At 39.4% G+C, this 24,107-nt stretch overlaps 1 protein-coding gene across 2 annotated transcripts; it reads left to right on the plus strand.

The window, feature by feature from the left end:
* Window positions 1-429: 429 nt before the first annotated feature.
* LOC140929122 (synaptojanin-1-like) lies at window positions 430-22,670 on the plus strand. Of its 2 annotated transcripts, none has more exons than XM_073378987.1 (23): window positions 430-623; window positions 3,307-3,393; window positions 4,420-4,690; window positions 5,906-6,131; window positions 6,546-6,629; window positions 7,023-7,084; window positions 7,671-7,767; window positions 8,361-8,530; window positions 9,109-9,190; window positions 9,506-9,658; window positions 10,017-10,185; window positions 12,545-12,833; window positions 13,438-13,578; window positions 13,740-13,932; window positions 15,600-15,758; window positions 16,512-16,854; window positions 17,055-17,160; window positions 18,353-18,559; window positions 19,134-19,212; window positions 19,586-19,961; window positions 20,212-20,612; window positions 21,073-21,268; window positions 21,628-22,670. In XM_073378987.1, the coding sequence occupies exons 1-23, from the start codon at window positions 500-502 to the stop codon at window positions 22,212-22,214; spliced, it is 4,602 nt and encodes a 1,533-aa protein (XP_073235088.1). In that variant the 5' UTR covers window positions 430-499; the 3' UTR covers window positions 22,215-22,670. The 2 variants fall into 2 exon arrangements, with proteins under 2 accessions (XP_073235088.1, XP_073235089.1); XM_073378988.1 differs by having other exon boundaries at window positions 20,215-20,612.
* Window positions 22,671-24,107: the final 1,437 nt, after the last annotated feature.

A 24,107-nucleotide genomic window follows, 5' to 3' on the forward strand; every position in this document is an offset into this window, starting at 1 on the left:
GTTTCCTTTCATGGTCTATAGTCGGGGTATCTTTAAAGTCAGTACTGTATAGTCGTCTCCACTTTTAGGGACCAGACTCTTCATATTCTTATCATCTACTCGGGCATCTGTGGAAACGTTAGGTAGTTAGCATCGTACAACAAAAAATGAACCAGTACTAGACGAATTTGTAGACTAAAAACTGCTTGTTATCTCAGAATGGTTAAAACAAAGTCAAACAGGCTCTTTTGAAAAGTCGAAAGCTCATCTCTGGCGACGCTCACGACGCAACCAAAATGGCCTCGTTACACCGAAAAAACCGCCAAAAATTGCCGCAAGGAATCATGGGAAGACAGCATCGTTCGAACTTTCCAGACTGGGTACCAGTGTTAGTTTTCTTCTCAGCGATCATGATGGTCTGCGGTATTTTGTAAACAAGATGGCGGAGGTTTCCATCGCATTTGTAGACCCTCTAAATTTATGAACATCACAACGATCTGATCCCTGGAGATAAGTAGAAATGTTGATCGGGAAGTCTTTTGTTTGCTATAGTAAAATTGATCGGGATCCTGTCTCCGTTTTGTTGGAAATAAAAGGAAAAGCCGAGACATTGTTATTCGAGAGTGGTGCGATCGCTGAACTGTGTAAGTAAATATGCAAGCTTATTAGGTTAACTTTCCAGCTGTTTCAAAAAGAATCTTAAGGATGGTTTTTTTATATGGTGTGAATTTCAGTATTTTAGTCTTTTTTATCTATGGCTTGTTCGTTTTCTTTTTCTTTCAAATAACGGCAGGAAACCTCGAAACAAATTTACAATTAGCCTTCGCGCAGACACTATATGCGACACATGGGCCGGCTGCACCCGCAGGCTAATTTACAATCCGCCTGTTCTTATTATTATTTTATTAAACCTATGTACTTTTGTTTTGGATGTAATATTTACATACTCTACATACTTTAAGCTCACAAGCTTCCCACGGGTGAATGAGAAAGAAAAAAGTACAGGGTATATGTAATGACCTTTATAAGGGGTAGTTGGCTATTTGAATAAGTGTTTTATTTTGTCAGTTTATTAAAGTATTATAATTAAAAGTCTTGAAAATATATTTAAAGTAAATCTTTGACCAATGTTGTCAAGTAAAAGAAACGAAGTGGTCAGACCAGAGGCTTTATCATGGTTTATGACACCATCTTCTTGTCTAGGAAAGAAAGTGTGAATCAATTATAGTGTTAGAGTCCAGTGTCCAATAATGTTTGTGGGAGGTCACTTCTAAAATAAATATAATGAATTGCAAAATTTAAGGGCCTACCCTGCTCCACAGTGGTTTTTAAATGGCCTTTCATTGGCTATGAAATTATCTGTACAATTTCCCTTCCCATGGGTGAAAATTTCGTAAGAAAAATTACAGACGAAAAATATAGAAAATCTGAAACAAGTTAATGGGCAAATTTCATCTTAGGTTTCTTAATGTGTCGGTAGAATCCTCTGCATTGTGGCATTTAAAGCTTACAATTTATAGGTTTTTCAGGATAGAGTTTTCATGAAAATTATTCTACATTGGATTCAAATACAAAACACTAAACTCTCACATGCTTGCCCACTGGTCAAGATGCTGTTGAGACCATGGTAAGATCTATCAATGAAACTTAGATATATTGTGTTTTTGTCCTAAAGCCATCACATTTCTGTCTATGATGTTCATTCTTGTGTATTGTTCGATGTGTGGAAAAAAAGAAACATCTGATACTCAATCTCTTTAATCCTTAAAATCTGAATATCAATGTACATATACTCCTCTCTCTTCTCTGTTCATTTGCTGTGGTGCTGGTGAGCAGAATTTGTTAAACAATTAAGACTTTCCTACTATTGAACATTTCCCTTATTCTCATATCCTTTATGTTTGATTAAACAATGATATCATAAGGAGTAATGAGATGGTGAACATACTTAAGAGTTGCAGGGATACCTTATTGGTACTTAATTTCGCAGGTCTTTAATTTTGCATTTTTCGTGATTGTAAAAAAATCACAAAATTAAAGATCCTTGAAAATAAACCCTTGTGAAATTAAAAGGACGCAAAATGTAATACCCATATAGAAAATTCAAATAACAATTGACATGTAATAGCAACGATATGTATCGACCAACACAAATTAATAATGCTTTCTGGTTTTACTGGTTAGCTCCATTTTGTATCTTCCATTGTGAAATGACGTTAGTTTGCCATGATTTCACACATTGCTTGGTCCAGTTGATCTAATTTTCTTAAAGGTTCAGACTTCTTAAAAAAAGAAAATGAAATTGCAAATGCTTAAATCGTCAAATTTAATGCCCTTTTTCATGTTTGCATGTACTTGTTAAGTACCTGCGAGTCAGTCACTGAAAAAACTGGCCATTGTCGAGAGGTTATTTTGGCAGTAGGGGACACGCTGTAGTGGCTGTTGCCATTGTAGAGAGGTTGCCATGATTGTAGAGAGGATTATACAAGGGTCAATGTATGGACTCTCCACTGGGACAAAAAAGAGTGGCCATTGTAGAGAGGTTGCCATTGTAAAGAGGTGGCCATAAGTAGAGGTTTGCCGTTAGTTTCTTGTGAGAACAAGGTGCAGGCCTGTTGACAATAGTTGTATAAAAGGACCTCTTTGATTTTTCGGATTGAGCTAAGTATGGTAAATGGAAAAGGTGGTCATTATATAAACATGTGTTTGATCGAGTTTAGGAGAGTCTTTTTTCTCCAGCTTTTCTGGATACAGACCTGCACAGTGGGGATGGAGAGGCATGAATGGAACTTATAGGTCTCAGTCAAGGTGCCCTCCGTTCCCTACCTAATCCCATAACTTGTTATGAATAGGCACTAATGATGGGGAGTGCTGGCCAGCAATTGTTACACTGCATAGCATGGTTCTTTTCTGTCCCAAAGAAGTCAAACCACAGGGAAGTGTTGAGAAACTGGGTCTATGGTTTTCAATCCTTATGCGAAGACTAGTCAAGAAAGTTTGCAGATGTGAGAGCAAAGTCAGCTATTTTCCAGTTTATATTTAAAGACCCTAAATGTTGGTTACAGGCAGGAATTGAGCACAGGCTAACCACTTTGAGATCTTGTACTAGTTAGGGTGCAAGTTTTTATTAACTAGTCTCAGTGACTTTTTTTTGAGTACTGAAATTGCTCCTTTGCTTTATTTCTTTTTCCTGTTATGACTTGATGTTGATATCTTCAGGACAGTTTTTTTTTCTGATATTCAGATAACTAGTTACTTAATACATGAGAAATTTTATTGCCTTTAATATTCAAATATAATATTATTTCTTTCTTGTTCCATTCACAGCACAATGGGAAACTGAGAGTATCAAGAAAGGATATTCAAAAGTTGCTGATGCTTATGGTTGCCTTGGAGTCCTAAAAGTCAATCTTGGTAAGAAGAGAAATTTACATTATAGTGCAAAAGAATTATTTAAAATATGAATACAAGGTTTCTGTTGAGAATGTTAAGATAAAACCTTTATGATAAAGAAAAAACAATTATAATATGCGTTTATTATATTTAATTATTAGATTTGTAAAGTGAGATACCTCCACACAAAATTGTGCTTAGTTTGAAAAGACCCCGGCCCTTACATTACTGGTTAAACACACTTTTTGAATACTAAGTGCTGTAAAAAACAGGAGTATTTCTCTAATCAAAAGTTGACAGTGTGTTAAAAATCTTTTTAGCCAGTATCCACCTGGTTGCTTGTCTCATGATAATCGCTTTGTTATTGATGAAGATGTTTTGACCATCACACACCATGCTGCTGGTATTCACTGGCAGGCGATGGTGTCACTTTGCCATTGTGTGACTAATATCTTTTGCACCATGGTTGCTAGTGATTGGTGTAATACGAATCTCACTTTATGGTTGGTGGGTTTTGATCATAAGCATTGTGTGCATTGTTAGGACCAGTACTGTAATGTTTGTGTAAGGTCATTGACATTGAAAGAAAAATCACCACCTAGTTAGCTCAGTTGGGAGAGTGCTGGTCTGCTGAGTGGGGGTTGTAGGTTCAAACCCCAGCTGGACCAACACTCAGTGTCCTTAAATAACTGAGAATTACGTGCTGCCTTTGTAATGACATCTGCAGATGGTTAGACTTTCTAGTCTTCTTGGATATGGATGAAAAACCATATGGTTTTGTGGGACATAAAAGATCACTGTTCGATTAGAATAGGGGACCTAGACTCTGGTGGTGTGGCCAACCTCTCCTCGGCTGGATGGGTTATCTGTGAGGAGAAATCTTAATATAAGGGTTATCTCATGATCCTCCTTCAGGAGTCGTAATCGCTACCTGTTTGTACTTTTAGAGCATACATTTTTCACGGTGGAAAACACTAGAACTTCATTTGTCAAAATAATAAAATATCTAGTAAATCCAACTTAATCTTTGATTTCTTTAACTTTCAGGTGAAACGGAGATAAGTTTTTATTTAGTTCTTGTAACTGGTTGTACCTCAGTTGGAAAAATCGGTGAGAGTGAAATATTTCGCATCAATGCCACTCATCTGGTTGCTTTGCAAGATGATCTGGATGAAGAAATAATTTCTGAAGTGCGTAAACTTTTGAACTCTGGAACATTTTATTTTTCTGTTTGTGCTGGAGATAAACAGCCCTTGGACTTAACACTTTGTTCTCAAAGAAGATTTGAGGACTCAGAACCAGACAACAGGTTTTTTTGGTGAGTGAAAACTATGTTTTCAAATTCAGCTTACAGTTACAGGTACATTTTCACAGAAAAGGAATATGGCTTTGGTAAGAGTTTTAGATGTAGCTGTAAGGATATCTTCAATTCCAGTAGATCATAAAATTCTAAAACTTTTATCAGCAACATGTAGCACTGATATAATTCTACAAGGCAGTTCTGTACGATTTGAGTATAACTGGTAGTAAATTATTGTAGACCTCACCATGTTAGGCTGTGAAATTGAAGACCCATTCTGGCTGTTGCTTTGTCTCTCTTACAGGTCAAAATTATATTCAGGTTAACATTTTTCAACCTGGGTTGATTTTCTCCTAGTCCTGATTATTCATGAATTAGGGCAAGGAGACAAAGGAAATTGGGAATCAACCTAGGCTAAAAAAAATTTTGACCTTAACATGTAAATTTAACTCCAGCAAAAAGAATCAACATACCGTTTAAAAACTGGACACCTCTCCTTTTTAATAGAAATTTATGTTTTAACTTTTTTGCAGTTTATAATATTTGAAGAAGTCTGCCCTAAGGAGAGAGAGCACATTTATCTTTCTTGCCTCCTTAGATTCAGATTCAGATTTCTCACAGTTTTTTTGCACTATTAAGAAACAGATGTCATGTCACAATTTATTACAGGAATGGAAGAAAAGTAAAAAGATTCACAAAGTACAGAAATTTCTTCTTATGCTTTTAATGTAGCCCTTTTGGCATTTAGTCCTAGACAAGTTCCATCCATTTTCCTACTATTTAAGGCATGTTCACACTTTATCGGGTAGCTTTTGGTGCAACCCTGAAAAGCTATCCAGTTTACACTGTACTGACTTTCCACTTTGGAGATTGGCACAGTGCAGCTTCGCTTCAGTAAAGAAATCGCAATAAAATCACCATTGTTATTTGTGAACAGAAGCCCTTTCCGGGATGATTTTTGTGGCAGCGCAAAAGCCATCTGGTAGAGTGTGAGCATACATCTGTAACGTAAGATAATAAATCCTAAAAAGGAGGGTAGACAAAAGGAAAGGATGACACTCAATACTCTGATTAAATACAAGTGATAGCAATACTTTTTTGTGTTGTTTAAAAGTCTGTCTATCTTGAACATTCAATATTTTACAGTACTAAACATTGTCATATTCATTTACTATCATATTTAGTAATTGAATTGGTTTTGAATACTTTTGACAATGAATATTGTATTCTCAGGAATCGCAGCTTACACATTCACTTACAAAGATTTGGAATTGACTGTTCACAATGGCTTCTTCGGATGATGTGTGGAGCTGTAGAAATTAAAACTGTTTATGTTGGAAAGACACAGGCCAAAGCCTGTATCATTTCAAGATTAAGTTCTGAGAGAGCAGGAACAAGGTTTTATGTTCGAGGCACAAATGATGATGGACATGTTGCCAACTTTGTGGAAACAGAACAGGTAATGGCCTAGAATGAACCTTGTATGGCTTTTAGTGGTTTGAATGCCCCTACCAGCATTGTACATTTATCCACGGAGATCTTTGCAGTGAGTCATCTTGTATGCATATTAAATATATAAAGAAGGTTGTTGTGGAAAAGAAACAAAGTTGAATGCCCTCAGCACAATTTATACTGCAGTGTTGCCTCTCTTATGCAAGTCAAATTTACCTCCATGTACATGCACGTAAAAATTACACAACAGTGGAAATCCACCTTAAGCCAACTTTATCAAGCTTCCAATTATTAACCACATGGGAGAAAATTTTACGTAGTAGGCTGTTGTGTACTATCACTGCCTAGTTTCTTTCAATTTGGACCAAAATGTAGACCCCTCTGTCCCTGGTTAATATTATTATTCGTGTTGTAATTTTAGTTTATTGTGGTTGATGACATGACAACATCTTATGTTCAAACTCGAGGATCAGTGCCAGTTTTTTGGGAACAGCCTGGCCTGCAGGTATGACATTGTTTAGCATGCATTTAAAACTTAGTACAAGCAATACTTGAATCGCAGAGCCTGGTGAAACAGAGGCTAACAAAACAGTAGACAGGTTGGGCGGGGTGGTTGGTTGGGAGAGTTTTTCCACTTTTTAGGAGAAAAAAGATTTGTTTATGGGAAACAAAGGTAATTTTCGAGAGGATGAGGAGATTGTATACGTAGCCTCCCCCTTTTCCCCCTCCCCCATACTGTGCTTAATTAAAGAATCTAATAATAATAAAAAAGGTCAGTGCCAAATGATGATTACCAGCTATAACAATTGCATCCTGGGTGCTTTTATTTGTCACTGTCATTTATTCGATCCTTCATCATTTTGGGGAGTAAAAAGTACCTTTTGTTAAATGATTGCAGGTTGGTTCTCACAAAGTCAAGCTCTCTCGAGGATTTGAAGCATCTTCACCTGCATTTGACAGGTAAAGTAAAAAAACATGTTTAGTTAACTTGAAAATTCAAGTGAAAATTCCCTCGAATACTTCCTACAAAAATAATTTCCCAATGATTGGGGTTTTTGCGTAGTAACTACTAAGTGAAAGACAAAACAGTGGTCAAATGGGGTAAGAAAAGCAAAAGGAGTAGGGAAGAAAGAAAGCGCTTGCTGTAATGTAGCATCAGCAGCAAAAACCAGGGTGGTTCCCCTTGACTTGTAAACTGTGTTTTGAGCAGTATTCGCCACTTGCACATCTCCCATAATGCACCTTATTTGCCCCCCAAAATTTTGCATAACCTTTGTTTTTCATTTCTCCTGGGTATTACAGCCGTCCCAAGAGAAATTGAAAACAATGCTTTTGAAAAATGTTGGGGGACAAATATTAAAGATGCATTATGGGAGATGTGCGAGTGGCAAATTGGTTCTTTTTAGCCAGATAGTGCTAATGTTGTTGCTAATATTTGTGAAGAGACAATCGGCTAAGGAGATTGATTCCAACAACTCGTTTTGGTGTGGTTTAATGTACTACACTTTGAAGAACTTTCTTAATGGTATTTTTTTTTCTTTTTCAGACATCTGACAAGCTTGAAACATGAATATGGCCAGCAGCTGCTTATTAACTTGCTGGGCTCAAAAGAAGGTGAAAATACTCTCAGTGTTGCCTACCAGGTGAGATGTCTTCTTAGAAATGATCATCCTTTTCACTGCAAGATCCAAATCTTGAAATTCAGTAAACGAAACTCATCACTTATTAGGAGATTTAATACCTTTTGCTTTTGCTTACTTCCACGGGTAGCTGTGACTTTCCATAGCGTTATATGCAGATATACCTTCCCTGAGAACTGTTTAGTGATCCCAAAGCACATCTGTTGATAGCCTGTGTACAGACCCCCCTCCCTCAGTGTTTCCGATTTTTCCTGAGGGTAGGGGGGAGGGTCTGTTCACAGGCAAATTAATCTGTTGATGGCTTCCGATTGTTTTATGCGAAACGCCATACTTGCAGAATATCAATACACTAGCTTTACTATAAGTTACAGTATATTTCCTGGTATGGTAAAAATCCTGAATCCTGAGAGGTGGGATTTAGATTCTATGTATTGTATCTATTGAGAGTATGGATTCTGCAAATCCATGGTTGGATTTTAGAAAAGAAACGCGAATACCGTTTATGGATTCGGGAATCCGGCCAGATCTCAGAGTGTAATTAACGTACATGTAGCACCGAGTATTCTGTACCAAGTTGCCTGAACTTCTGTTTTCAGGATCAGTTGAAAGATTCCATACATGGGAGCACAACACGCATGATCTGCTTTGATTATCATCGAAACTGCCGGGGCGGAAAATTGGACAAACTTTCTGTTCTAAAGGATAAAGCCAAACCCTCTATGAATGAATTTGGTTTGTTTTTTGCCAAAGGAGATCAGATTATAAAGTATGTAATCTTGCAATTCTTGAAGGGTTACTTTTCTTTATTGTCATATAGAACAGAAATACTTCTAAAACTGACATGTTATTGGCTAAGTGTCACCTCTACTTGGTCGACAGCAGTAAAAACAATGATGATGATGATGATGATGTTGCTTGGTTCTTGGTGATGATAATGGTGATGATAAGAAGTATGCAAGCAATGTATTGTTTGAGCCGATGAGTCTTTTAATGTTGAGCACTTAATGTAGTTTTGCATTTTAAATAAGCTATAAAAACGTATTACCATTAAAAATGAGTGTTTCCTTCAGACTCAAAATTGGATGTATGTCGGAAATATATGGGTCCTAATGCGGTTATTGATTGAGTTACACTCAAAAAATTTGTTTTATAAACCGAGTTAATGAAGAGTAAATTTACCACCTTTAAGGATTCTAGAGTTCGAGTGCTGGTCCTTTGTCTTTTCCAGAGCTAGTCTTACTGTTAATAAAATATTTTTTCCCTACGGCCTGCCCCATGTTAGTCACTTTCATTCAATTAAGCCTTTTTTATCACTGAATGTGTACTTTGAAATGCCATTGATAGGAGACAAACAGGATCCATCCGTACAAACTGCATAGATTGTATCGATCGAACCAACAGTGTACAGACTTACCTGGGCCTTGGGGTAGGTTGACTTCTAATAGTCTCTTACAGTTCTTAAAGACTCTTATTGAATGAAAACTAAACTTTATTAAATGCGTTTTTAAATTACCGTGGCACCGGTTTCTAGCCTCTTTTTTTATTTGTCTCTGAGTAAGCTGGTCTTCTTATTAATTCCTCTGTTGCAACTCCGATTTCTTGTACTCCCATGCAAGGATGGTGGGGGGTGGTGGTGGCGGAGAGATGTCACTCCTCAGATTTTGTTAGGGGCGTGCGTACACTTCTCTTTTTATCGGCATTGGTACCAATTTGCAATTGTAACTTGTGTAATCTTTATTAGATACTGTCCCTGCAAGTGGAGTGTTTGGGATTGTCCAACAAACAAGCCTTACTCTCCAGATTCCAAGAAGCGTTTCGATCCATGTGGACACAAAATGGCGACCATATCAGTCGTATGTACCTAGGAACAGGAGCTTTAGATGGCAAGGCAAAGGTATCTGCTTTCAACTAACCACAATCATGGCCGCTCTCAAGAGTTCGCGAACATTCCGAATTTGTAAATTTCATGTTATCTTTTGCTGTGCAAGCGGCGATGTCAACAAAACATACTCTAGAATTAAGTTCAGTGTTAGATATTTTGTTTCACGTTGTGGCTTTTTCGTACATGCACTACAGCCAAAGTTATGGGGAATCAAACATACTGGGGTGAGACGTTAAAAAAATGGAGGCGAGCCTTCTCAATTGCGTAAAGACCAAACTAATAGCTGCTGCTTGCCAATTAGTGGTTGGTGAAAGATGTTGTAGAGATGGTTTTCGTTAATTCAGCTCCTTTGTATGTTTTTCGTTTCTAGGTTATCAACAAACTACGTGATGGCGCTCGCTCGGTTCACAGAACTATCGTCAACAATTTCCTGGACGGAAGCAAGCAAGAAGCTATTGATATGTTACTGCTAGGAAACACGTTTGTGGGAGAACTGGGTGAACGGGCGCGTGCGCTTTTGTACGCGTCATTTTTACACGGTAAGTTGCGTGACTTTTTTCAGGTAACACTAGCGAGAGGGTCTGAATGGGGGAGTCCACTTGTCAGTTGTCGGTTAAAATTAAGTTACTTGGTCGGTAGTCGGCTAAAATTTTCGATCTTCGTCAGTAGTCGGTTAAACTTTTTGATTTTTGTCGGTTGTTGGGAAAATCTCAGCTAATAAGTAAAAACGCTTGTTAATTATTAATATTTTTTTATGTATTTCACCCATTTTCAAGACTTTGATCCCTAAGGAAAGAGTAAAACTTGTAAGAATGCATCATTTGATTGCACTTAAACTTCGTTAACTCTTGTTTGTTTATGCAACATGATCGTTTATTTCACCATTGTTTGCCAAATGAATATCATGAGTAATGGTAAAATCACCAAACCGTTTATTGTAAATGCAAACTTAGACTCCAGGGCCGAGTTGTTCAAAGCTGGGTTAAGATAACCGAGGGTTAGTGCGAGATTTGAATTCAGATTTGGAAGCTTAAAAAGCATTTCAGTTTTAATTCTTTTTGTCTACTAGTTGATGATTGGAAGCTCTAAAAATAACAGAGAAAATTACCCGACAAGATGCTTTTGAAAGCCAGAAAAAGAAACCATGGTTAAATTTAACCCCGGGTTAAGCGCTAATCGGCTTTCGAACAACTGGGCCCAGCCTTTTGGATACTTAAATTATTCTTTGGGAAAAACTGCAAGGTGTGACCGGCTGCACATCTATACCTTTAATGTTTTGGCTCTAACAAGCATGTCCTTTGCCATATTTTCCTTTCTCAAAGAAATAACACTTTAACCCTCAGACGTACAAGGGGTGGGGGTGGGGGAGGTTTTTCTGGGATTTTTCCAAGAGGATAAAACATCAGCACGTGACGTTTTCAGTAGATGGTCGTTTATCTCTCGCACGAATTTTGAGACAAGTTCAGTGATGATCAGTTTCTATGGTTACGAGTTATGACGTAATACGTAGCTGGTGGTCAAGCCATTTTGAGAGAAAATGTATGTTTTTTTCCAACTTTTTTCAACAATAAAAGTAAATCTTGTGGCTAAAATCATGCAAAGTGCTTGTTTATGCGTTATTATTCATGTCATGCAATTGCCACTTCTCGCTGTTTTAAGCTGATTTCTAATTCTTGGTAAAATCCAAGATCACGGCCAAGATGGCGACCATTGTTGGTGACGTCACAGGCCTCCAGCAGTGCCACCAGTCATAAAATACACCTCATCTTGTTAAGAAGATCAAGGGCTTTTCAGTGATGGCAAAATCGCTTCGAAATACTGCAACATATCAAAAACTCTAGGGAGGGGTCCCATCTACCATCCTCTTTTACCATGGTGGGGGGTATGATTTTGCGTGTACGTCTGAGGGTTAAGTGGTTCTTTAAAACTTTGGTAAGGTAGTGGTTGGTTTTGTATGAGTTTACACTTTTTCATTGAAGCTTCTTTTATAATAGACACTAAGGGCTTGTACTGTGTCACGAAAGGCAATATTTCTTTTTCTTCCTTGTTGTTTTGTTTCAGAAGCGCTGCTTTCCTTCTGTGAGCTTTACTTCTAATAGCAATTTTTCTTTCAAAATTGTGTGGCCAGCCTCTGTCCATCAACCGTTTTTTGAAATCTGAAATACTTCCTTAGAGGAGTTTGTTCGTAGGATTCTCAAGGCTTCTTGTTTGTCAAATCCATTTTAACAATTGGAGGGTGATAAGAGGTGAAAATGTATATACTGGAGGTTTCCTTTTAAAATGCGTCTTTACGTCAATGATATAGCTTTTTCTCATTTTTCGTTGAATGTTATGCCTCGGTATCCAACCGGGTCTAAAAAGGTTGTCTCATTGTCAGATATTTCGGTCGTAAATTTCATAGCCAGTAGAGCTAGAGCAGTAGGGTGAAGTAAGTTTACTTGTTCCGTGAGTTTGAACAAATCTACCATGTCTGGTTTACTTATGTCCCATAAGGAAAAATATCATCTATGTAGCGTTTTCAAACAGTTGGTAAATAACGTGTAAATGGAGTCTTGTGCGGCCTTTTTGAAGAAAAGGAAAAGTGATGAACACCGGCATTTGAATTATATTTTGTACGTCATACGATTCGTGTTTCTATGTTTTGGCTTTTAACGAAATGCGTTGTCGAAAAGTGTGGAATAAAGTTTTACTTCACCTTTATAACTTTGATAATACAATTTATCTAGCAAGTCTTTTTCTAGGAAACATTAACACATTTCTTGAAATATTTCGTTTGCAAGAACAACAACAACAACAAAAAAACAAATCATAACCGTTGGCTGTCTTATGTGATACCATACCATTTCTACAAGATCTGGTAAAGTGCGAAAAATTGAAAATGTATCTGTTCTTTCTCAGCCTCTCCCACGATTCTCCGCGAGCTGTGCGACCGCCACCTTGAATACACTACGTGGTCCAATATCCGGATATGTGTAGGAACGTGGAATGTAAATGGCGGGAAACATTTTCGAAGTATCGCTCACAAGCATCAAACAATGCACGACTGGCTGTTGGACTTTCACAAAACACTTCCGGACAGCGGTTATTCAGAGACTGATAGCGTAGATTTTCGGTTGCCCACGGACATATTCGCCATTGGCTTTGAGGAGCTGGTGGACTTAAATGCTTCAAATATAGTTTCAACAAGGTAGGTGTAACTTTCGGTCAGGGGTGGGATAATAACCCCGGCATCATCATCATCACTCGGCCCTTACGGTTAGGATGCTATGAACAATCTTATACCAGACATTCTGGTCTGACATGGCATTTGCAAGATCCTCACTGTCAATTCCGGAATCTCTCGAGATCATATGCAGGTTTTCATTTTCTTTGAATGAACAGGGCCAGTTGGTTTCCATAGACGAAGGGATTGGATGATCTCACAACCGATCCCATCCAGTCTGCATGTAGTTCCTTTTACCTCCAGGAATAGTAACTTTCTTTTTTAATTAATGGGCCTATCTTAAGTTTTATCTATTGTTTAACAGAACCACGTCCTAAGCGACTTTCAATTTGACCAACCCTAATATCTAAAGATAGTTTGCTACGGTTTATACGACGCATATACTGTATACTTATAAAATATTTATCTGTTTGAAAATAAGACATCATTTTTAAAAAAATGCGGAGTTCCTCTTTTAGTCTCAAACCGCTACGATGTCTTTTTTACTCCTAAATTATTGCGATATTTTGACCCTTATTGCGAGTGGCGTAATGTTCACTCAACTAAACTTCATTTTCTTACACTTTAGTTCAAATCAGCGAAAGGAATGGGGCGAAGAACTGCGGCGTATCATATCACGTGACCATGCGTATGTTCTGGTCACATGTGAACAGCTGGTTGGTGTTTGCCTGTTTGTTTTTATTCGACCGCATCTTGTACCGTTTCTAAGGTAACTAAGCACACAACAATTATTCACTTAGACCTTCTTATTAAAAAAGTAAAAAAGGTTTAACGAAAAACCTCGTACGATATTCAGAAAATTGCACAATTTGTAATTCTTTAGAAAGTTTTTGGATCAGTGGTAGATCACGTTCTTTCTGTTCTTTTCAGAGATGTAGCTGTGCAAACCGTCAAAACAGGGCTTGGTGGTAACGCTGGAAACAAAGGAGGAGTGGCTATCCGTCTGTTGTTACACGCTACTTCTATCTGTTTTGTGTGTTCACATTTTGCTGCTGGTCAGTCGGGGGTAGCAGACAGAAACAGTGATTATCATGATATAGCGTCACGGGTTGTCTTCCCTATGGTAAAGTATTGATATTCTGAAACGTTTATTGTAGGTGAAACTATTTGGAAGACATCTATGGCGCCGTGTTTTAATTATCATTAATGGGCGTCTCAAAAATCGCAAAACGACACTTAAGGGCTGGGAGAATACCAGGATGAAAGGAAGAGAAAAAAACGAAATAAAGGACTGTTAACAGTGAAAACTGTTTTATCCGTAGTCTTGGTTAAGTGATTACAGGTAAAAATTGAAACTAATTGTTTGATAGAAAGAAGTGGAAAAGCGAAGGGAAAAATTTGAATTCTGTAAGAGAGACTCGCCCCTGAAGACAAAAGTTATAAGAGGAACTTATTAAGTTTTTTATTCTGATGCAACAATCTCCTGACGTGTTTCCTAACTGCGTGTGGAAAATAACGCGTGGAAAATTTAAGAATTCATTAATTAACATTTAATGGTTGAGGCTGACTATCTTATGAAGAATTATGGAGGAGGGTGTAATGATAACACCCTCCGAGATCTCCATAATTCTTCATATCATACGAAAGCCGAATTCAATTGTTTTATTATTCATTCAAAATAATTCCTAGTTTAAAAACATGGCTAAACAAAAACCTTAGTTTTACTCTAGTACAGTAGTATATTTTACACTGGCGGACCTCTTAGGAAACCAATAAAGTTCAAGAGGTCAAATTCAGGGATTGTCATTGGTGCATTTCGATCCATTTTGCTTCTGACTATTTTGATGCTTAATAAGCAGATATTTTGAAGCTGTTGGTTGTTTACGATTTCATTCATTTACACAATTCCAAATTGCACAGAAGAACAACAGTACATAATCTTACTACGATCGACAATACTTTGAAACTTTAGCTTCCATTGACAGCTGTCCGTTTTAGGAGAAAAATTCCACTTTTGTAGCAGAATTTAATTCAAGTCTGAAAATTTCTGGGGGGGGGGGGGGGGGGCTCGAGCCTGTAGAAGGCTGCATTTTTGACGTCATTTCTTCGTTAAACACAAAATTCCTCCAAATTTCTTTCATCAGTAACTGGTTATGGTGAATTATGCGTGTGCTTTTAGCCAATCAGAATTGGAGAAATATTCTGAATGAATAATAATTGTCGTTATTATTCATTCAAAATATTTCCCCGATTCTGATTGGCTAAAAGCACACGCATAATTCACCATAACCAGCTACTGATGACCAAATTTGGAAGAGTTTTGCGTTAAATGAACAGATGACGTCAAAAGTGCGGCTTTCTTGCACGTTAACCGAGAAGACCTGGGAACGAGGTTGAGTTGTTTTCGTTGTGAAGACAAAAATGGCGGACATTTCACTCGTTTCAAGAGTAAGAACTAGGCGAAAAAATAGCTAAAAACATGGCAAGAACAGCAAGAAGACAACTCGAAGGGCGACATCTGCTATGTGGATAATATTTGCGGAGCTGAACAACCTTAAACGTGCATTATCGAAGATGAACTTAACATCGATGGATCGATGAAGGTAAGCATGTTTTAGCCATGTTTTTAAACTGAGAATTATTTTGAATGAATAATGAAACAACTATTGAATTCGGCTTTCGTATCGAGATCTCCATAATTCTTCATAAGATACTCAGCCTCATTCATTCATTGTTAATTATTCTCTGATTATGCTAACGCAAAATCAACCTTGTCTGTCTCCCAATCAGAGTCGACGATTATCGTCACATGACTATGTATTCTGGTGTGGTGATTTTAACTACCGTATCGATCTGCCCATTGAGGAAGTAAAAGAACTGATAAAAAGCAAACAGTGGAATGAACTGCTGAAAGAAGATCAACTTGTGAAGCAAAAGAACGCTCATAAGGTACAGTGATTCAAGAGTCCTGCAGGAAAAAAAATTCAGTAATGGTTTCTCCTTGTTAAATAACAACTCTCCCCCTTCTTTCTTTGATTTTTGCCCATGATTGTCAATAAATTTGCCTTTTGTTGATAACCGTGGTTTCAGTGTAGTAGAGCGTTTCGTCTGTTTGTAAACTAATACGCAGAAGGGATTTAGTTATCGAATTTTACTGATTCAGAATCTTTTAAATGACAGTCTTTTGTGCGGATCCAACTAGTTTCAGTCGAATATACCCACGCCAGAGTACACGAAAATTACAAATTTTTGCTGCTGTATGAAAACCTCGATATAAGTGGAATTTGTATGAAACTATTCAGCGGAAAAATTAATAATCCTCTAGAACAGTATGCCAGATATTATCCCACAAGGCCACTCAAATGTGACATCTTGGCCCTGTTACTCCGTTGTGCAGCCAGTGTGGTCGACAGACTTGAAATCTAGGGGTTTCTTAAGCCCGGTTTCCTAAAAATTTACGGAAAATCAGTTTTGAGTAAGTAGTCGACTGCTTCAATTACAGAATTATTTTCAAAATTGGGCCGTATTATCCTGAAAAAAGAAAATAATAGATAATGACCATACTCAGCCACTATCAGCTTCTGCGTGTAAATCATTCATCATAGATTTTAGTTTGCTTGTTTGTTGTTCCTGTCATGAAAGTGACGTAAAAGTGCTTGGTCAAGTGATCTTAAGGCAATTTGTTTGTGTTTTTCTGACAAGGTTTTCCGTGCATTCTTTGAGGGAAAAATTGCCTTTCCTCCAACTTACAAGTACGACTTATTTTCCGATGATTATGACACCAGTGAGAAGATGCGTAACCCGGCCTGGACCGACCGGGTTCTCTGGAGACGGAGAAGGCCCCGGTACAAATCAACCACACTTGTGCGTAAACACGTGACTCCACAGCATAACCATGTACTACAGGAAGGCAAGGAATTACTGATGGGGGGAGGGGAAGATGAGACTGATGCTGATGACGTGTTTGACGATGATGATGATGATGAAGAGGAGGAGGAAGTTGATGATAACGAAGAGGAAAGCGATGAACAAGATGGAAAACGGGGTAAAATTTGTTTAATGTGACGGGAAAATTATAATTATTCCTCAAATGATGGACTTCTGTTTACAGGAAAGGAGCAGTGAATTCCATACAAAAGGTTTAGGTTTGGCAGGAGTTCACTGATGGCTTTCAGTAATTTGTTTAAGTAACCTAGTGGCACAAAGCATTATTGCTGCATAACGACATTTTTTGTTTTGTGATAGAAAACAGCGGCGATAAATCTGGTAACAGTGAAGGTTACAGGATTCATTTTACTGCTGGTAAATGCCTTTACTATGGCCGAGCAGAGCTCAAGACCTCTGATCACAGGTACACTCAAGACTAGAAGCTTAGATTTTGTTTTTAAAAATGCTGATCATGCCAGTTGCAAGTGAGAGATCGTTTGATCCAAAAGAGTCAAGGTGGTGGTTTCCGATTTGCCTGACTTTTTTTCAGGCCTTATTCCAAAGTCCTGCAGTTATAGTTGTCAAGTCTGCAATTAATTTCCTGCGTTAAAATCACGTTAGATAAAATGATAGTCACTTTCGAGCCAGGTAGGTACGCATTTTGTGGTGCAGTGCTGAAGTTAAGGTGAATCGAACTTTTTAGCCGTCTCGGACCGGCTGGTAGAAGTAATCCTACAATGAAAGCAATTATAAGGAAGCATCCGTAGTTTGCGCTCCTGTTTTGTAACCTTTTTGTTTGTTCTTAATTGTGTGAAATATGATTTATAACCACGAAAAGTTCGCAACATGACATTTGTGAATTGAGCATTATCAACTATGAGCCTTTTCGAGAGATCACAGAGAGCTGACAAGCCCTTAAGACACTACCATCACCAAAATGCAGGCTTTTGTTTATCTTGTTTACTTTGCGTTATGTTCCTTACAAGCGCAGTGTACGAAATTAAATAATCTTTGCTCGCTCTCCCATCTATCCAACTTTCTTTCTTCCTACTTTCAGCTAAATATTGCCTCTAACGATCTTCCTACTTTCTAAATATTGCCTCTGTCTGGTCGTAGCTATTTTCCTTACAAGCTTAGTGGATAATTAACAATTATTCCTCGAGCACGAATGGGCTCTTAGTCGGCCGAATGGGCCTTTGACTCAGAGGCCATTCGGGCTCGAGGAATAATTGACTATTGACTCAGTGGCCATGAGGGCGAGAGGAATAATTGTTTTAGTAAAATCCAACTAGTTGATCAAAAATATCAACTCAAAACAACTTTAGCTAGCAAAACGCGGTTCAGCCGCCATTGTTTTGGTTTTCAAAGCCGGCGCTTTTCGGTACTAGTGGGCTATAACATACAGCATAGTAGTAGCTCAACTAATCAGAACGCAGAATTGATAATAGACCACTAGTTGGATTTTACTAAAACCAAATAGTCTTTGCTCGCTCTCCCATCCATCCAACTTTCTTTCCTCCTACTTTCTAACTTACTGTAACCTGATAATGCCTCTAACTGGTCGTGACAAGAGATTCAGGAATCAAAGCAGTAACACAAATTTCGCTTGTCTGCAGGCCAGTTGTCGCTCTTGTAGAAATTGAAATACAAAAAGTGGATCGGATCAAGCAGAGACAAGTACATGACGTGGTTATGAAGGCTATGGGACCCGCTGACCCAACCATCGTGGTAACAAGCGATGAATCAGGCGATGACGATCCTGGAATTGATGTATCGGAGCTTCTTGAGGCTGTAGAGCCTTATGGGACGGTAGTGTTAGTAAGGTAGGTCATCGTCAAGCAGACCCCTTTGTTGAAATGTGCCAATCTTTCCGGAAAAAAGAAACTTTTTGGAGGATTTTTGAGAGTTGAGACCAATTGGTCATGTTCTTTTAGTCAGCAGTTTTGTAAAATTACGCTCTAAAAAGTAATTTAAGATACGGCCCTTCCGGTCCCGCGCGCAATTTCGTTGAAAAAACAATATGATAAAAAAGCCCCGTATGAGGGCCGTAAGCGCAAAGTGACAGAGAAACGAGGCAAATGCTGCCATGAACGCGTTTTCTCTCCGTTAGAAAAATTCAAAAACACAACAGTCATGTTAAAATGCTCATTAACTCAGTTAGGTCGGGCCAGATGGGAAAATATTTGGCTCTCGGTCAGGACGCACGGTCCCCGATCCATCTGTTTTCCCTTCCCGCCCTCCCACTCAGTCAGTAAGTACATATTACGAATTTGATATTTTGCTGTGTTAAGTTTTCCAAATTTATGGCTGTTTGATAAGAAAAGTTGTATTAGAAAACTGCCCCTTTCTGGTGGTTGAGTAACCGTCTTTTGTTTGTGTGCGTGTGTTTTTTTCCAGAGTGGTTGACGATGAAATTTGTTTGACTATGGATGATGGTCGAAGTGCATTGAAAGCTCTGGAACTGGACGGAAAGGAGGTAAAAAAAATAGCAGGAACAGTTGGATTTTTTGCTAAAATCACGTTATTAACCCCCAGTATTCTGGAAGTGCAAGAGTTATAGTTGAAGCTGTCAAATAACGAGACTCTTTCGTTGACAGTTTTAATGGTGCCTGGAGTAAGCAAATAAGCGTTTCGTAGAAGAGAAAATTTGTGGTAATCGTGTTGTAAACGTCCACCTATTATTCACTTGAGACATGTTTAGAAAGGTTCGGGGAAATTGAAGATTGTTGTCTTTTAAATGGTCACCGATTTTTTTTTTTTTTTTTCAACCAAAAAGTAGCCACCTTTCTCACCTGGCCCATCTTTTAACGACAGAAATAACTGTTTATATATTTCATAAATCGCTTTAGGTATGTGGAAAAACTGTTCAAGTCAGACTGAAATCGGAATCTCTTCTGTCTAAAACGGACCTCACGGTTCAGAGCCTTGTCACAAAAGATACTTCATTCGTCGATGCTTCGGAAGAGATTGACGATAGTCCGTTCAGTCCCGTAAGAGGTCGGGCTCTTTCGGATTTGTTATCTTCGCCAGGGGATAAGCATCCTAATGGCTTGCCTGTATTAGAACCAATTAAGATTCAGTCGACGGAAGATGCCGAGGATGAAAGCTCAGAGAGTGAGGTGGAAGATGAAATGAACTTTGAGGTGACTAATGATAGTGATGATGATAGTGAACCCGAAGTGGACCGCGAAATAAAGAGGACAAGAGACGAGGATGGAATGAACGGTAGGAGCTAAGATATAGAACTTTAAAATGAAGATTACGGTTCACGTTTCATAATTCAAATCTCTGCCCTGGTTGTCTACAAACACGATTATTAAAAGACCACTGCTTTATGTGCACATTATATTCCATCCAGCGGGGAGAAGCGCGGAGAGTAATGCGCTTCTTAGTTTCTGTATAAATGGGAAACAACAGCTGCTCCCTGTTCCATGTCATCTCTCTTGAGGTTTATCATCCTTTGCTTCCCTTTCAGCAGTTGAAGGCCATAAAAGGGAAGACAGTCAGAAGCCGGCTCCAAAGCGTCCACCTCCACCAAGACCCGCACCCGCACGACCCAAACCTGTGTCCAAGGCTCCTTCTCAAGTGGAAGTAAAAACAGCCCAAGAAATCCTTGTTAGCTCAATGCCTAAAGAGGATGGCCCGACTGCAACAACAACTGGAGCCGTTAATGATTTTGATCCGTTGGTTAAGAGTGCTGCCAAGGCTTCTCCAAAACCTTCCAGGCCCGCTCCTCCTAAACGACCAGCTCCTCCCAAGAGACCCACTGATGGTCCAAAGGTACCGGCCCCTGCCACCCCCTCACAAAAGGAAATTTCTCTGAATCCCAAGCCTAAAGTAGAAATCATTCATGGTCAAACAAAGAAAGCCAAACAGGTAAAATGAGTTTGGGTTTGAATACAAGTGAACTTGTAGACTTCGAATGTGGACTTGCATTACCTTCGTAACTGGTTTACCTTGTGAAATTCGGGTTTTACTCATTTTCGCGGCAATTCAACGCCTGCAACTGGAATATCGTTAAAGCAAAATTCATCTACAAGACATGTTAATAAAAAACAACCCGCTTTTTTGTCGTTTCGCATTCACCGACCATATAACGAATTTCCAGAAAAATTCACTATTTGTCGTAAGAAACTTCCCCACCCCTAGAAAACCTTTTGAAACCGTCCGTGGTTGTCAATTACGCGCACCTTTTTTTGCAAGACGGACTATTTCCCTTATGGCTCATTGAACCCTATACATAATTTCTAGTTCGTTATGTTGTCGAGTATTTATTCTTGACCATGTTATGTATTTTGGACTGAATCAAAGACTTCTTTTTGTGATTTACTTACAGGGCTCCGGTCCAGGGATAAGTGTCCCATTTAACGTCCAACATGTGGCCCATATAGGGGCTGATAATGTAGAGGCTCTGCTACAGGCTGCCAAAGATGACCCCAAATTACTCCCTTCGTTTTTACTACCCGAGGGTTTAAAGGAAGAGAAAGATGAAGGGCAAAAAATGGTGGAAACAGATGAGAACGCCCCAAAAGGTAAGCGTATGAACAAGCTGCTGAACAAGGTTTGCTTTTGAATAGTAGTTAGGTTGATGGAATCCACAGGACTGGTTGAGAATTTTGTTAGAATTTCATCGATAGCGTCTTTGTTGTTAGCCCTTTATATGGGTTTAGAGCATTGTTTGTACATTCTGTTTTGATGAATATCTTGAAATACGCCTATAGTTTCTTCGTGTTTACGTTTCCTTGCTTGTACTTGTATTTTAAGTTGGCAAGGTACTTTTCAGGGTTTTTTTTTTCTTTTGTTTTAATCCGGGTCCCTAATGTAGTTGAAAGCGATGAGCATTTTTATCAACCCATACTTTGCACTGATTGTTATTTTTTGTTTTGTAAAGCCGACAAAGGAGAGGAAACCAAGGAGAAGTCACTTGACTCAGATAAGAAATCGGCCACTGCTCGTCCTGTTACAGATCAGTCTAAACCTGCTGAAAAGCCTGCACCGATTCCACGAGCTGGTTCAGTCTCCATTCTCTCCAAACCGATTCCCAAGCCAAGACCTCGCTCGTTAGCAGTCGATCGGGACATTAATGAAGAAACGGACGTTTCAGACTCAACAGAGAGACCTATAGCACCTCCACGTGCTAAATCTAAACCTCCCCGGGGAGAAATCGTGGAAGAGGCTCAACAGAATCCCACTATTAAAGCCCCTAAACCCGAGCCCTCGAAGAGACCGGACTTACATCCCCCTCCCCCTTTAAAACCAAAGCCCAAACCAGTGCGGAGTGAGCGTCCGGTCGATCCTCCTCAAATTTCTGAGAGTGAATCAAATGACGTATCAGTGATAAATGACTGTGATGAAGACACTGTTGAATGTGACAAACTGGAAAGTCAAACAAAAGACCCTGCTAGAGTAGGGCCTCTAGGCGGAGAATCCAAAAAGGCCCCGCCTCCACCGGTACCCCGGAGAGTGGACCTTGAGTAGCCTTGCGGGGCCCCAAAGCAAGTATAAACTGTTGTCGAGTTGGAGAAACACCCTACGAGCTTTTTATTTGTGCTATGGTGTTTAAATACAGACTCTTCTTGTTGCTATGTTACCTCCGAGAGATACTATGGTGAACAACGCGTCACACTGCTTTCGCCACCCCGCGGAAGTCAGTGTTCGTGGTGCTCTTGTGTTGGGGTCTAATTGACTCTTTTGGGTCGTGCTAAACTAAAGTTGTATATAAATCTCAGACGCCCTTTGTAGGCTAATGGCCATGTTTTATAATGCAAATGACAAATGACAACAGACGTTCGACTAGTGTGACTAGTGACAAATTCGATTGATATGATAGGAACTTTGACCATGATTTATTTTCAATGTACAGAATTTTTAGAACAACAGAAATGAATATGATTCAGTGGAAAGGGTATCTTGAGGGGTGTTTCAATAAAAGTATCATTTAACACAGCTATCACGTAGTGACAGTTTAGACAATGTTGATAAGGCCAAGCTTCGAGAAAAGGTTCCCAAACGGGTTGAGAGCGTCTAATTGTCTTCATTTCCAGGGTTTATGCGCGTTACGGGATAAAGGACCTCGACACAAGGACGTACATGCTCAATGGCAGATCAATTTTTCTTTAAGTTTCAAAAGTTTTTCACGAAAAGTTATGCTCTCTTAAAAATTGGTTGCCTCTGCCAAACCCTTTCTCTGTAGAGGCGACCATAGGAAATTTGCTATTGAAGGAGAGACAGGAGTCCTCTGCACATTCATGGAGCTGTTAAACAGTTCTTTCCTTTGTTAAGTACTAATAAGCAAGCTAAAGAAATGCAGAATTAGTGGTCGGGAAGACGTTCTTTAATAGAAACGTGTGGACCCGGAGCCGTGTCGTGTTACCAACATGAGGTTAGAAAGAACCCTAAAATTCAACCCAACCTCCCGCTTGGTAGGACTCTGGCGCCAATACTTACTGATTATCGGCTGATGAAGTATTTTGAGTGACGATCAGTGCAACCAATAATTTCTGTAGACTTTTATGCTAATTGATTCATGTCTCACCAACTTTTAAACCGTACACAACTTCACTGATTTCAGCTCAGTTGTTTTGCCTTTTTTTCTCCGTTATCCTTAAAAGGCTGATTGGGATTACACCGCTGTGTTCGGTATACAGGGGTTCGTTGTATCGATGCCCTGTGGTACTTTCAACGGTCGAAAGTTTTTTTTCTTTTTCAATGAGATCGGAGGTGATATAATTACGCCTAATGAGAGATAAAATATATTAAACCGCATTACAGATTGACGGTCTCGGGTGTCATGGCATGATCGTCACCGGGCAATTTGTAGCCAAGTTTTCATTGTCATCTGGTCTACTTTTTTCTTGCTGAAAAGTCGGGACAAAGGCCCGGGGTGGGGGTGGGTACTCCTGGGAATTCTTTGAGGGGATGTGCCGCCCGGTTCTCCAAAAAAGTCGGGACAAAGGCCCGGGGTAGGGGTGGGTACTCCTGGGAATTCTTTGAGGGGATGTGCCGCCCGGTTCCCCAAAAAAGTCGGGACAAAGGCCCGGGGTGGGGGTGGGTATTCCTGGGAATTCTTTGAGGGGATGTGCCGCCCGGTTCTCCAAAAAAGTCGGGACAAAGGCCCGGGGTGGGGGTGGGTACTCCTGGGAATTCTTTGAGGGGATGTGCCACCCGGTTCTCCAAAAAAGTCGGGACAAAGGCCCGGGGTGGGGGTGGGTACTCCTGGGAATTCTTTGAGGGGATGTGCCGCCCGGTTCTCCAAAAAAGTCGGGACAAAGGCCCGGGGTGGGGGTGGGTACTCCTAGGAATTCTTTGAGGGGATGTGCCGCCCGGTTCTCCAAAAAAGTCGGGACAAAGGCCCGGGGTGGGGGTGGGTAC

Source organism: Porites lutea, chromosome 2 (assembly GCF_958299795.1).
Source record: "Porites lutea chromosome 2, jaPorLute2.1, whole genome shotgun sequence".
In the NCBI taxonomy this organism is placed as follows: Eukaryota; Metazoa; Cnidaria; class Anthozoa; order Scleractinia; family Poritidae; genus Porites; species Porites lutea.

Excerpts from the sequence above, each read along its gene's own strand:
- LOC140929122 (XM_073378987.1), top strand. The coding sequence starts at position 500 with ATGTTGATCGGGAAGTCTTTTGTTTGCTATAGTAAAATTGATCGGGAT. Across the intron at positions 6,630-7,022 it reads GGGAACAGCCTGGCCTGCAG|GTTGGTTCTCACAAAGTCAA; the intron begins GTATGACATTGT and ends AAATGATTGCAG. Across the intron at positions 13,579-13,739 it reads CATCTTGTACCGTTTCTAAG|AGATGTAGCTGTGCAAACCG; the intron begins GTAACTAAGCAC and ends TGTTCTTTTCAG.